The following is a 14,742-nucleotide window of genomic DNA, read 5'->3' on the forward strand; positions in this document are numbered from 1 at the left end:
TGCTTACTACTTACTGCTGCTTACTACACTACTAGCAATATAGATATTTAGTGCTTAGACCCACAGGTAAACAGTATACTTGCATTTATTAATTAGTTCACCACTTCACACTGAACCTACAGTACAGGAGGAAAACATGGTGCTCATGTGTCAATGGTGGGTCATCGCGCGCGCGCACACACACACACACACCTACCTACTTCCCACACAGTGTGTGTGTAACGGTAGAAACATATTCCTTACATCACTCTCCAACAGGTTGAACATGCTGAGCTCAGCAATCTCCTTGGTATCGTCAAACTTCTCCAGAGCCTGTTTGATCTCGTCGTCCGTCACCTTGCCCTGACGCTTCTTCTTGTAGTCGAAGTCCAGACGGCGGCCTTCCAGTTTCTTCAGGTGATGCTGCGAGGAGAGGAAGGAAGAAAGGGTGATAAGAGTGACAGGTTAGACAGGGATCCCTCCAAATGGTTAGACAACTTCATCCTTTTCGTACCAACCCAAACCGTACTGTGCTGGTCCAGCTCAGCTTGGCCCAGTTAAACTCATGGCCCAGTCCTGAAACAACCCCTGACCTCAGATTGGACAGGCATATGCCAGCAACATGACCGGAGCTCCCGGCCACATCAGATCAAATCAAATTTTATTTGTCACATACACATGGTTAGCAGATGTTAATGCGAGTGTAGTGAAATGCTTGTGCTTCTAGTTCCGGCAATGCAGTAATAACCAACGAGTAATCTAACTTAACAATTTCACAACAACTACCTTATACACCCAAGTGTAAAGGAATGAAGAATATGTACATAAAAATATATGAATGAGTGATGGTACAGAACGGCATAGGCAAGATGCAGTAGATGGTATCGAGTACAGTATATACATATGAGATGAGTAATGTAGGGTATGTAAACATATAAAAGTGCCATTGTTTAAAGTGGCTAGTGATACATTGTGCATCTGTAAAAGTTTGTGTACTTTTGGTGACAAGCCGAATTTCTTCAGCCTCCTGAGGTTGACGCCGAGGAACTTAAAATTTACTACCCTCTCCACTCCTGTCCCGTCGATGTGGATGGGTGGGGGGTGCTCCCTCTGCTGTTTCCTGAAGTCCACGATCATCTCCTTTGTTTTGTTGACATTGAGTGTGAGGTTATTTTCCTGACACCACACTCAGAGGGCCCTCACCTCCTCCCTGTAGGCCGTCACGTCGTTGTTGGTAATCAAGCCTACCACTGTAGTGTCATCTGCAAACTTGATGATTGAGTTGGAGGCGTGCATGGCCACGCAGTCGTGGGTGAACAAGGAGTACAGGAGAGGGCTCAGAACACACCCTTGTGGGGCCCCAGTGTTGAGGATCAGCGGGATGGAGATGTTGTTACCTACCCTCACCACCTGGGGGAGGCCCGTCAGGAAGTCCAGTACCCAGTTGCACAGGGCGGGGTCGAGACCCAGGGTCTCGAGCTTGCTGACGAGTTTGGAGGGTACTACGGTGTTGAATGCTGAGCTGTAGTCGATGAACAGCATTCTCACATAGGTATTCCTCTTGTCCAGATAGGTTAGGGCAGTGTGCAGTGTGGTTGCGATTGCGTTGTCTGTGGACCTATTGGGGCGGTAAGCAAATTGGAGTGGGTCTAGGATGTCAGGTAGGGTGGAGGTGATATGGTCCTCGACTAGTCTCTCAAAGCACTTCATGATGACGGAAGTGAGTGCTACGGGGCGATAGTCGTTTAGCTCAGTTACCTTAGCTTTCTTGGGAACAGGAACAATGGTGGCCCTCTTGAAGCATGTGGGAACAGCAGACTGGGATAAGGATTGATTGAATATGTCCGTAAACACACCAGCCAGCTGGTCTGCGCATGCTCTGAGGGCGCGGCTGGGGATGCCGTCTGGGCCTGCAGACTTGCGAGGTTTAACATGTTTAAATGTTTTACTCACGTCGGCTGCAGTGAAGGACAGTCCGCCGATTTTGGTAGCAGGCCGTGTCAGTGGCACTGTATTGTCCTCAAAGTGAGCAAAGAAGTTATTTAGTCTGCCTGGGAGCAAGGCATCCTGGTCCGTGACTGGGTTGGTTTTCTTTTTGTAATCCGTGATTGACTGTAGACCCTGCCACATACCTCGTGTCTGAGCCGTTGAATTGCGACTCCACTTTGTCTCTATACTGACGCTTAGCTTGTTTGATTGCCTTCCGGAGGGAATAGCTACACTGTTTGTATTCGGTCATGTTTCCGGTCACCTTGCCTGGATTAAAAGCAGTGGTTTGCGCTTTCAGTTTCGCGCGAATATTGCCATCAATCCACGGTTTCTGGTTTGTGAATGTTTTAATAGTTGCTTTGGGTACGACATCGTCGATGCACTTTCTAATGAACTCGCTCACCGAATCAGCGTATTCGTCAATGTTGTTGTTTGAAGCAATGCGGAACATATCCCAGTCCACGTGATCGAAGCAATCTTGAAGCGTGGAATCAGATGTCAGACCAGCGTTGAACAGACCTGAGCGCGGGAGCTTCTTGTTTTAGTTTCTGTCTATAGGCTGGGAGCAACAAAATGGAGTCGTGGTCAGTTTTTCCGAAATAATCTGAAGGTGGTGCCATCACCAATGCTTACCCGTATCAGACACCTTCAGGCATATGATTATTCAGAGTTAATTATAAACTTTTAGTATGCCAGAGTTGATTTTCCCTCTGCCCTTAGAACAAAAAAAGTCTAAATGAAGCTCTCCGAGAATCTAAACTTTACTAGCTGAGTATTGATTCTGTGGTCTGGCAGGGAGACGGATGTAATTGTATTGGGCAACTCCAACGAGAGAGTAGAGTAAACATGCTGCCTCTCCCTCCAGGGCAGTAAACATTGACTGAGCATTAGGAGTTATCCAACTGATGTCAATGTCTAGATGAAGTGATTGTCAAATCAAATCAAAATGTATTTGTCACATACACATGGTTAGCAGATGTTAATGCGAGTGTAGCGAAATGCTTGTGCTTCTAGTTCCGACAATGCAGTAATAATCCAACAAGTAATCTAACTAACACCCCCCCCAAAACTACTGTCTTATACACAGTGTAAGGGGATAAAGAATATGTACATAAAGATATATGAATGAGTGATGGTACAGAGCAGCTTAGGAAAGATACAGTAGATGGTATCGAGTACAGTATATACATATGAGATGAGTATGTAAACAAAGTGGCATAGTTAAAGTGGCTAGTGATACATGTATTACTTAAGGATACATAAGGATGCAGTAGATGATATAGAGTACAGTATATACGTATACATATGAGATGAATAATGTAGGGTATGTTACTAAACTTATTTAAGTGCAAATAAAGGTGCAACGTTGGCATTAACGTTCCATTTTTTAAATTAACATTTTCCTGGTCTGCTTTCAACATGACTAGGATTTGAGTTGTATGTTGTAATGTATGCAATGACTTTCAATGTGTCTCATTAAGGACATAGAAAATTAACGGTACATCGGTCTAGCTTACCATGTTATGTCTAGCTTGCCGTGTTGTTACTAGGGTGGTGTGTCTAGCTTGCCGTGTTGTTACTAGGGTGGTGTGTCTAGCTTGCCGTGTTGTTACTAGGGTGGTGTGTCTAGCTTGCCGTGTTGTTACTAGGGTGGTGTGTCTAGCTTGCCGTGTTGTTACTAGGGTGGTGTGTCTAGCTTGCCGTGTTGTTACTAGGGTGGTGTGTCTAGCTTGCCGTGTTGTTACTAGGGTGGTGTGTCTAGCTTGCCGTGTTGTTACTAGGGTGGTGTGTCTAGCTTGCCGTGTTGTTACTAGGGTGGTGTGTCTAGCTTGCCGTGTTGTTACTAGGGTGGTGTGTCTAGCTTGCCGTGTTGTTACTAGGGTGGTGTGTCTAGCTTGCCGTGTTGTTACTAGGGTGGTGTGTCTAGCTTGCCGTGTTGTTACTAGGGTGGTGTGTCTAGCTTGCCGTGTTGTTATTAGGGTGGTGTGTCTAGCTTGCCATGTTGTTACTGTGGTGTTGTGTCTAGCTTGCTATGCTGTTATTGTGTTATGTCTGTTATGCAGTTTTGCTATTATGTCTGCCTTGTGATGTCATGCGAGTGCACTGTTCTTGTTATCCTTGTATTTTGTATGTAGGGATTTTTGTAAATGCAGTACTCACTCAAAAAAGAGACCTGGGTCCAGGGTTGACTTAATTTCTTACCGGTACGAGACACCTATACTACAAAAATTGCAGGGTAGCCTACTCTGCTGACACTGACAAACATATCAATAAAAAGGATGTTGTCTGATCCATCTAATCGGCCTATGGGAAGGGGAGACAAGAATACAACCTGAAGGAGGAAATGTTTGTCCAAAAACAAACAAAAAAAGTGCTACTGACTCAATGACAAAGACTGAATATGCACAACTCACCGGGGATATGGCTGATGTTCTCGCTACTGTTCACTCAAATAAGTTATGAATTTTGATAACTAAAAGACAGGTGAGTATTTTCATTGTCATCTCTTTACAGCAACAGCCATTTTTTTCCAAACAGTTTTTCTGTAATTGTATTTTTAAATATTGCGATATGCCTGACTGGGTCTCTCTTCTTCTCACTGATAGTCATAACTCAACAATCATCTATTTGGTGTTTGCCCAAACTTGGGCCCTTCGACTGGCCCTTCGACTGCGGGCCCTTCGACTGCGGGCCCTTCGACTGCGGGCCCTTCGACTGCGGGCCCTTCGACTGCGGGCCCTTCGACTGCGGGCCCTTCGACTGCGGGCCCTTCGACTGCGGGCCCTTCGACTGCGGGCCCTTCGACTGCGGGCTATGAGATGTCAAACAATCTCCAGTTAAAAGAAAAAAAGAAGCTACTTCAAATGTACTTAAGGGAAAGCTTCCCCAGCTTCCCCAGCCTTATGGACACGCCTATGTCTTCTAATTGTGGCATAAACACAACCAGTCATGTTTTCATCTGATTGTCAAACAGTCACTTAACCAAGGCGCTCCTGTAGCCTACCTGCACACATTCGTCCAAACCCCAACAGTGCTCTGTGCACCCGCAATTTGATGAATTGAAAGAGACATCTGTTACAAAAACACCTGTGTGTATTGTAATGACATTCTACCATTGTCATTTGGCCTACACTTGTAGCCTGAATTGATTCATCCACTGTTGTCCATGCGCACCTCGGTTTCGGCCACTCATCTCCGTCTTGACAAAATGTAAGTGTTCTCCTCAAACCACAAAGCAATTTGGAGGGTAAACCACCCGGTTTCCAGTCAATTCGTGGCTGACATGCAGCAATGTTAAATAGTGGTGTAGTAGCCTATAGTTTCTGGGCATGTTGTATTACCAGGCAGCCTTACTTTCCCCCAGTCTGGGTCTCAATGTTGCATAAAATATCAAATAAAATGAATAAATCCAGTCTCACCGCAATCTCCTTGAGGTCTTTGTCGTGGAGGGTCTGCAGCGGGTCCAGGAAGTTCTGCTTGACCTCCATGTCGAGAGCGTCCTTCACCTCCCCCAGCTCACGCATGGACTCCCCAGCATCGATCAGAGCCAGGCCTGGAACACACAGGGGCATAAAATAACAACATGTACTCCTCCATCTCCTTCAGACAAGTTGAGGAGTTTGCACATCAATGTTGTTTATGAGCGCTAAGCTAGCCCGCTCAGTTGTTTGTTTGGTCTTATGAGTTGGCAAGGCCGCACAAACAAATCTGGGGGCAGTCTAGCAATCAGCACCATTATAAATAGACAATGGCAGTGATCGAAATCGGTCTGGCCTACTACTAACTAAAACTACATACTGGGTACTAATAGTACTACATACTGTTTAGAACATACTGTTTAGTAGAAAGGTATGCAGTAAGCAACCGTTAGCATTTCAACATACTACTCATCCATACTGAGAAGGCATCATCAAATGCGCAATCGCATTTGTTCCCCGTCATTTGTACATTTTTGTAGAGCGAGTCCCCTATTCTGATTATGAGCTGCTGTCAAACATGTTCAAACAAGTGCAAAGAGAGGATTCTCTTCAATAGTGTGCAGCGAATTCTACTTGATGAAAAGACTACATGAGTATAACATCCTGGCATTTAAAATATACAACATTTTAGAAATGTCACATCCTATACAACGTTATATTTCCGTATACCCAGAAGCCTACTATTTAGAAGGCAAGTACCGCCATAGTGACTTACCAAAGTTGGACTCTTCCCCGAGCTCCCTGCCAAACTTCTGCATGGACTCTCCCAGGACGGTCTCGGTCTGGATGTAGCCCAGACCCTTCTCCTGGCCACGCATCTTAGACATGGAGTTGATCATGGTCATCTTGGCTCTGGAGGCTTTACACGCAAACAATTCATTCATGAATCACTCAATCAATTAAATCAAATCAAACTTGCCGTACAAGTTTACTTTTTAAACATGTGCTTGATTATGGTGTTTGTCATGCGTATAATTTATTCAATTAAATAAAAATCTATCAAAAAGGGTTGACCAAAACACAGTGCATTTATTTTCAGCAGGGTCCATAGGGCTCAGGTCAAATGTAGTGCACTATATAGGGGATAGGGTGCCATTTGAGACCAGCCATGGCACGTGTCTCTCACCTGGGTTGGGCTGCAGATACTCAGTGGTCTTGGTCATAATGTCCATCACCGCCCTACTGGTGGTGTCCACCTTCTACAACCCACACAGAGAGATATATATTTAAAAAAGGAGAGAGAGATTATGACAGAGACAGAAAAGACAGGGGGGGTGAGAGGGAAGAAAGAGATTAAGACAGAAAAGAGATAGAGAGAGGTGAGGGAGGAGGAGAGAGAAGCAGGAGATTGAGGCAGAAAGACAGAAGAGAGAGCTGGGGTGTAGGGGAGGAAGAGAGAAGAAGGAGAAAAGATGGAGAGAATGAGAGAAAACACAGAAGGAGGAGGAAGGCTTTGGTTCCTGTAGTGTGGAGGGAGAGATAACACACCTGGACAGAACATGAAGGGGCTTTACTCTGTAGTGTGGAGGGAGAGACTACATGCCTGGACAGAACATGAAGGGACTGTACTCTGTAGTGTGGAGGGAGAGACTACACGCCTGGACAGAACATAAAGGGACTGTACTCTGTAGTGTGGAGGGAGAGATAACACGCCTGGACAGAACATGAAGGGGCTTTACTCTGTAGTGTGGAGGGAGAGATAACACGCCTGGACAGAACATGAAGGGGCTTTACTCTGTAGTGTGGAGGGAGAGATAACACGCCTGGACAGAACATGAAGGGGCTTTACTCTGTAGTGTGGAGGTGGAGGGAGAGACAACACGCCTGGACAGAACATGAAGGGGCTTTACTCTGTAGTGTGGAGGTGGAGGGAGAGACTACACGCCTGGACAGAACATGAAGGGGCTTTACTCTGTAGTGTGGAGGTGGAGGGAGAGACAACATGCCTGGACAGAACATGAAGGGGCTGTACTCTGTAGTGTGGAGGTGGAGGGAGAGACAACATGCCTGGACAGAACATGAAGGGGCTTTACTCTGTAGTGTGGAGTGTGAGGTGAGGGAGAGACAACATGCCTGGACAGAACATGAAGGGGCTTTACTCTGTAGTGTGGAGGTGGAGGGAGAGACAACATGCCTGGACAGAACATGAAGGGGCTTTACTCTGTAGTGTGGAGGTGGAGGGAGAGACTACACGCCTGGACAGAACATGAAGGGGCTTTACTCTGTAGTGTGGAGGTGGAGGGAGACAACATGCCTGGACAGAACATGAAGGGCTGTACTCTGTAGTGTGGAGGTGGAGGGAGAGACAACATGCCTGGACAGAACATGAAGGGGCTTTACTCTGTAGTGTGGAGGTGGAGGGAGAGACAACATGCCTGGACAGAACATGAAGGGGCTGTACTCTGTAGTGTGGAGGTGGAGGGAGAGACAACATGCCTGGACAGAACATGAAGGGGCTGTACTCTGTAGTGTGGAGGTGGAGGGAGAGACAACATGCCTGGACAGAACATGAAGGGGCTGTACTCTGTAGTGTGGAGGTGGAGGGAGAGACAACATGCCTGGACAGAACATGAAGGGGCTGTACTCTGTAGTGTGGAGGTGGAGGGAGAGACAACATGCCTGGACAGAACATGAAGGGGCTGTACTCTGTAGTGTGGAGGGAGAGACAACATGCCTGGACAGAACATGAAGAGACTGTACTCTGTAGTGTGGAGGTGGAGGGAGAGACAACATGCCTGGACAGAACATGAAGGGGCTTTACTCTGTAGTGTGGAGGTGGAGGGAGAGACAACATGCCTGGACAGAACATGAAGAGACTGTACTCTGTAGTGTGGAGGTGGAGGGAGAGACACCATGCCTGGACAGAACATGAAGAGACTGTACTCTGTAGTGTGGAGGGGAGAGACAACATGCCTGGACAGAACATGAAGAGACTGTACAACATGCCTGGACAGAACATGAAGAGACTGTACTCTGTGGAGGGAGAGACAACATGCCTGGACAGAACATGAAGGGACTGTTTACTCTGTAGTGTGGAGGGAGAGACAACATGCCTGGACAGAACATGAAGAGACTGTACTCTGTAGTATGGAGGGAGAGACAACATGCCTGGACAGAACATGAAGAGACTGTACTCTGTAGTGTGGAGGGAGAGACAACATGCCTGGACAGAACATGAAGAGACTGTACTCTGTAGTGTGGAGGGAGAGACAACATGCCTGGACAGAACATGAAGAGACTGTACTCTGTAGTATGGAGGGAGAGACAACATGCCTGGACAGAACATGAAGAGACTGTACTCTGTAGTGTGGAGGGAGAGACAACATGCCTGGACAGAACATGAAGAGACTGTACTCTGTAGTATGGAGGGAGAGACAACATGCCTGGACAGAACATGAAGAGGCTGTACTCTGTAGTATGGAGGGAGAGACAACATGCCTGGACAGAACATGAAGAGACTGTACTCTGTAGTATGGAGGGAGAGACAACATGCCTGGACAGAACATGAAGAGACTTTACTCTGTAGTATGGAGGGAGAGACAACATGCCTGGACAGAACATGAAGAGACTGTACTCTGAAGGGGCTTTACTCTGTAGTGTGGAGGGAGAGACAACATGCCTGGACAGAACATGAAGAGACTGTACTCTGTAGTGTGGAGGGAGAGACAACATGCCTGGACAGAACATGAAGGGGCTTTACTCTGTAGGAGGGAGAGACAACATGCCTGAGGAAGGGGCTGGAGGAGGGAGAGACAACATGCCTGGACAGAACATGAAGAGACTGTACTCTGTAGTATGGAGGGAGAGACAACATGCCTGGACAGAACATGAAGGGGCTTTACTCTGTAGTATGGAGGGAGAGACAACATGCCTGGACAGAACATGAAGGGGCTTTACTCTGTAGTGTGGAGGGAGAGACAACATGCCTGGACAGAACATGAAGAGACTGTACTCTGTAGTGTGGAGGGAGAGACAACATGCCTGGACAGAACATGAAGAGACTGTACTCTGTAGTGTGGAGGGAGAGACAACATGCCTGGACAGAACATGAAGAGACTGTACTCTGTAGTGTGGAGGGAGAGACAACATGCCTGGACAGAACATGAAGGGGCTTTACTCTGATGTGTGGAGGGAGAGACTACACACAAAGCTGACAGCTGGTGAAGATTACTTTTGTGTTCCCACTTGATGCTGGTCAGATATGCCAGCTCTCTGCCTTCTTCAACACAGACCTCACACTACTATTCGCCAGAGCCCTATATTTAAATGCATGGCTCTGCTATACACTACTCAGCCTCCCCAGCTGTCTAGAATAAGACACTACACTACAGAATGATGGTTTTGGCTTGGTCTCTCCCCAATCACAACGCACGCACACTTCATTTTCCCACTTTCTAGAAGCAGTTTCATAAGAATTTTTCCAAGGCATTTAAATTGAGATAAATGTCTCTCTTTTATTGAAAAAAAGTAAATGTGCAGTGCACAATGTAATACAATAGGACTATGGGAGTGGTGAGGATATAGTTTCTAACACAAATGAACAAGGCTTGGGAGAATGGGCTCATTCATGACAACATTGTAATATTGAAGAAGAAAGAGAGGATTCTTAGAGAAATAGAAAGAGAGGATTCTTAGAGAAATAGAAAGAGAGGATTCTTAGAGAAATAGAGAGAGAGGATTCTTAGAGAAATAGAGAGAGAGGATTCTTAGAGAAATAGAGAGAGAGGATTCTTAGAGAAATAGAGAGAGAGGATTCTTAGAGAAATAGAGAGAGAGGATTCTTAGAGAAATAGAGAGAGGATTCTTAGAGAAATAGAGAGAGGATTCTTAGAGAAATAGAGAGAGGATTCTTAGAGAAATAGAGAGAGGATTCTTAGAGAAATAGAGAGAGGATTCTTAGAGAAATAGAGAGAGGATTCTTAGAGAAATAGAAAGAGGATTCTTAGAGAAATAGAGAGGATTCTTAGAGAAATAGAAAGAGAGAATTCTTGCCTTCTCCATTTCAGTGAAGTCATCATCATGTTTAGTCCCCTCTGCTCCCCCAACCTTCTCACTCACCCTCTGCAAGAAGACACAAAAACATGTCAAGGTTAATATCATTTAAAAACTTTCTGCACCTCAAGACGATAGGTGAATGTAACAAAGATGGAATCAAATGTCAAAGATACCAAAACCAGAATATACGGCAAATGCATTTGTATTTCAGTCAATATAGCTTCCACGTTGGACACTGAAATGGAAAACTCCCCAGGGTGTACAATTCAATTCACAACTAATGTAATTATTCATCAAGTCTTACTATTCAAGTAGCTGGACAAAAGCACATTCATTTCATTTTCAGCTACCTTTGTAATCAGCCAGTCTCTCAAAACACGCAGTGAATAATTTCCAGACATTGAACTATTTGAACAGAAATCGTTCTCCTAGCTACAGTTATTTACCCTCCTGGTTACCCCCCTCCTGTTGTTTTGTGCTGTGTCTATATGAGCCAGTGTCTTGCATGTTGTTGCTGTCTCATGTCTGCTCTGTCATCAGTGTACACTAACACTAAGGTTGTGACCCCTGTTCATCTTCTAATTAAGAGGACACCACGAAGAGAGACATATCAGATTAACCTTGGCAGTTTACAGCTCCACACACACACACACACACAAAAAAGACTCGTTAGAGGAGCTGTCTTATTCAAGGCTTTGTGATATAAAGTCAGTCACCACAACCACAGCCTGTGACGTAACCTGGTGCCCAGGAGGCCTACAATCTGACACATCCAGGCCAGATGAGCAGCTCACAGAGGGCAGGATGAGAGATGAGAGGGAATTAAGGAGAAGTCAATTTTGTGACTGAAGGATCAATTGCTGTGAGCAAGCTTGTTTAGGGAGAGTGGGAATTTGCAGTGCTCCTACGAGACTGTATCATACCAGATGGAAAATGACTAACAAGATAGAAAGATTACTAGAGAGAGACACTGATATGACGTGTATTAAGAGAGGAACTAATTCATTGAAGGCACAAGGGCTCTAAAAATCAGCTTTTATCCTACTCATGAGGAGATGGTGAAAACAACACTAAATTCTTCCTGCTATGCAGAGAACACGCACAGACACAGAGGAAGTGAGCAAAGACCTTCTTCTGTCATCAGTTTCTGCTTAACATCACTCAGAAATCTTTAAGTCCTCCGTGAAACAGTTGCCGGTTGTTGCCATGGAGACAGGCACCTGCCTGGTTCAGCTCGTTGGCTGTGTCTCCTGCTCCCAAATCTCTCCCCCTTCCTCACTCCTTCCCCCACTCCTGTTTCCTCTGCCGCTGGCTGCTACTTCCTGGAATACCAGACACATCCACAACGATCAAAGGCCAAACCCAGGAGAGACAGGGAGGGAGGAAGAGAGAAAGAAAGAGAGAGAGAGCCTCTGACTCTTTCGCAGTGCGGTTGTGTCATCATCATCTCCGGATAGAGGACAGTGATGCTGACAGTGATGCCAGCCCAGTGACGCTGTCAGTCCTAAAATGGAGGTCAATGATATGTAATAATATGCGGCAGTGTGTCACATCACGGAGGCTGAGAGCAGGGTACAGACAGGGCGGGCATCAGAATGTTAAGCCCTCCATAACAGGGCATTTGTGTTTGTGTGTGTGTGCGTCAGGCCAGACAGACATCATGTACCAATCTCATATTTCATTACTACAAGGACAATCCTACAACACGATTCACAGAACATCACCAATTCAATCATGGTCAGAACAACATTGGCCGACCCTTGTCATAGATTTTGCAAATCTATTGGAGTTTAGGGCTTTTAAGATGTTTTCGGCAGAGAGCGAGAGCGAGAAAGGAGAGAAAGTGAGAGACAGAAAGAGAGCGAGAGAGACGCCACTTGCATTTCTCCACAGGACTATAAATAGGTGAAGTAATTCTGTATCTTAATGCTCCTTAACTACGTCATGTACCGTATTGAGAGGTATCATAAGATGGGATACAGATATGGTGTGTGTATGGATTGTCTGCCACCCCAGTGCTGTGACTTCCCATGACTGCACATTGCAGCCTTCATCGCTTCCCCTGCTGGACACACACACACAAAAAGCAGATAATCAAATGTTCCCCTCGATAGAAACATCCCGTTGATTGAAATATCAGTTAAGCACACATTGGGAGCACACATTGGGAGCACACATTGGCAGATGGTTTATAGAGATCGGCATACGACGACGGTGTGTGTCCAAACCCAACTCATGAAGTGTTTATGAATAAGATGCAGGGGAGAGGAGACACAGGAAATGGAGCACAGCTTTAGCTAACAGTGACTGGCACAATAGGGGCTCTGCCCGGCAAAGCAGGAAGTCTGGCCATTAGAACCTAATTACTGTAGATGAAAAGTGACTATCACGCAGAACCAATGGGGACCCATTGCTTCTCTAAGGAGACACAGGATGAGTCGCTTTGAGGATGAGTCGCGTCTATGTCAGTGGGCTGGAGAAACGGTGTATACGGTCTGCTTGTGTCCCCGTCACTGCAGCACTTTCCTGATCTACACTGTAGAATGGAGTGTCTGCTGCAGGACAGAGCCAAAATGGAGGATGGTGTGCAAGTGGCCCTGTCCCAAGATAGCACTTGGCAAGGATAGGGGACGGCTGGAGTGCCCCTGAGAGCAGAGGTGAATGAGAGAGAGAGAGAGAGAGAGAGAGAGAGGAAGAGAAAGAGAGAGAAAGAGGGGATAATTAGAGAGATGGGAGAAAGAGGGAGAGACAAAACAAAAATAGGTAGTGTTATCAGTACTAAGAGATCCAGAGGTGGGGAACAGAGAAAAAAGAGGAACAGAGAATTAGAGGAAACGAAAAGGCATGTTGGAGTGAGGGACATACAGTAAGAACACTAGGAAATGGAATGAAGTGGAGCTGGTTGACACAGATTTGAAAAATCAGATTTTATACCTACTTCTAACCTTAATTTAGGGCTAGCAGTGCGTTAAGACTAAAAAGCATTTCTTGTTTTCAGGAATTTTTACAATATAGACAATTTTGACATTGCAGCTGGCCTATCTGAGGGGAAATCGCTCAGTTCTACCCCCTGGACAAGATCATGATAGTAAACGTGAAAAAAGCCTGAAATGAACACGAGAGCCAATGACTTAATGCTGTCAGTTATGCGAAGTGGCCTTGAAGCAGTCACCTGGAGGTGCAAGCAGTGACGTCACTAGTGACTGCAGTGTTGTGGATAGGACTTCACACAGTGAGCACACAGAATAGGTAAAAGTACACACAACTGACTCACAGCACCCCAGGGCATAGCAGCATGACATCCTGTAGAATAGGTAAAAGTACACACAACTGACTCACAGCACCCCAGGGCATAGCAGCATGACATCCTGTAGAATAGGTAAAAGTACACACAACTGACTCACAGCACCCCAGGGCATAGCAGCATGACATCCTGTAGAATAGGTAAAAGTACACACAACTGACTCACAGCACCCCAGGGCATAGCAGCATGACATCCTGTAGAATAGGTAAAAGTACACACAACTGACTCACAGCACCCCAGGGCATAGCAGCATGACATCCTGTAGAATAGGTAAAAGTACACACAACTGACTCACAGCACCCCAGGGCATAGCAGCATGACATCCTGTAGAATAGGTAAAAGTACACACCTGACTCACAGCACCCCAGGGCATAGCAGCATGACATCCTGTAGAATAGGTAAAAGTACACACAACTGACTCACAGCACCCCAGGGCATAGCAGCATGACATCCTGTAGAATAGGTAAAAGTACACACAACTGACTCACAGCACCCCAGGGCATAGCAGCATGACATCCTGAGAATAGGTAAAAGTACATCCTGCAGCATGAGAATAGGTAAAAGTACACACAACTGACTCACAGCACCCCAGGGCATAGCAGCATGACATCCTGAGAATAGGTAAAAGTACACACAACTGACTCACAGCACCCCAGGGCATAGCAGCATGACATCCTGTAGAATAGGTAAAAGTACACACAACTGACTCACAGCACCCCAGGGCATAGCAGCATGACATCCTTGGGCACAGCACCCCAGGGCATAGCAGCATGACATCCTTGGACTAAGTGAAAGAGGAAGTTAGGATTTACCCCATAGGTAAAAGTACACACAACTGACTCACAGCACCCCAGGGCATAGCAGCATGACATCCTGTAGAATAGGTAAAAGTACACACAACTGACTCACAGCACCCCAGGGCATAGCAGCATGACATCCTGTAGAAAAAGTAGGTAAAACATCCTGTAGAATAGGTAAAAGTACACACAACTGACT

The 14,742-nt window shown here is 45.9% G+C and overlaps 2 protein-coding genes across 2 annotated transcripts in view; one reads left to right on the forward strand and one right to left on the reverse strand.

Annotated features, from left to right (window-relative positions):
* tenm4 (teneurin transmembrane protein 4) overlaps positions 1-14,742 on the forward strand; it is a 718,236-nt gene that overhangs the window by 434,285 nt on the left and 269,209 nt on the right.
* LOC112231651 (endophilin-A1-like) overlaps positions 244-14,742 on the reverse strand; it is a gene marked incomplete at its 3' end in the record, with an annotated part of 49,438 nt that continues 34,939 nt past the window's right edge. Inside the window, 5 exon segments of the mRNA XM_042296534.1 lie at positions 244-402; positions 5,388-5,521; positions 6,163-6,306; positions 6,574-6,646; positions 10,440-10,508. Coding sequence (XP_042152468.1) covers positions 244-402; positions 5,388-5,521; positions 6,163-6,306; positions 6,574-6,646; positions 10,440-10,508 — 579 coding nt within the window.

The sequence above is a fragment of the Oncorhynchus tshawytscha genome, linkage group LG13, assembly GCF_018296145.1.
Source record: "Oncorhynchus tshawytscha isolate Ot180627B linkage group LG13, Otsh_v2.0, whole genome shotgun sequence".
NCBI classification, from domain to species: domain Eukaryota; kingdom Metazoa; phylum Chordata; class Actinopteri; order Salmoniformes; family Salmonidae; genus Oncorhynchus; species Oncorhynchus tshawytscha.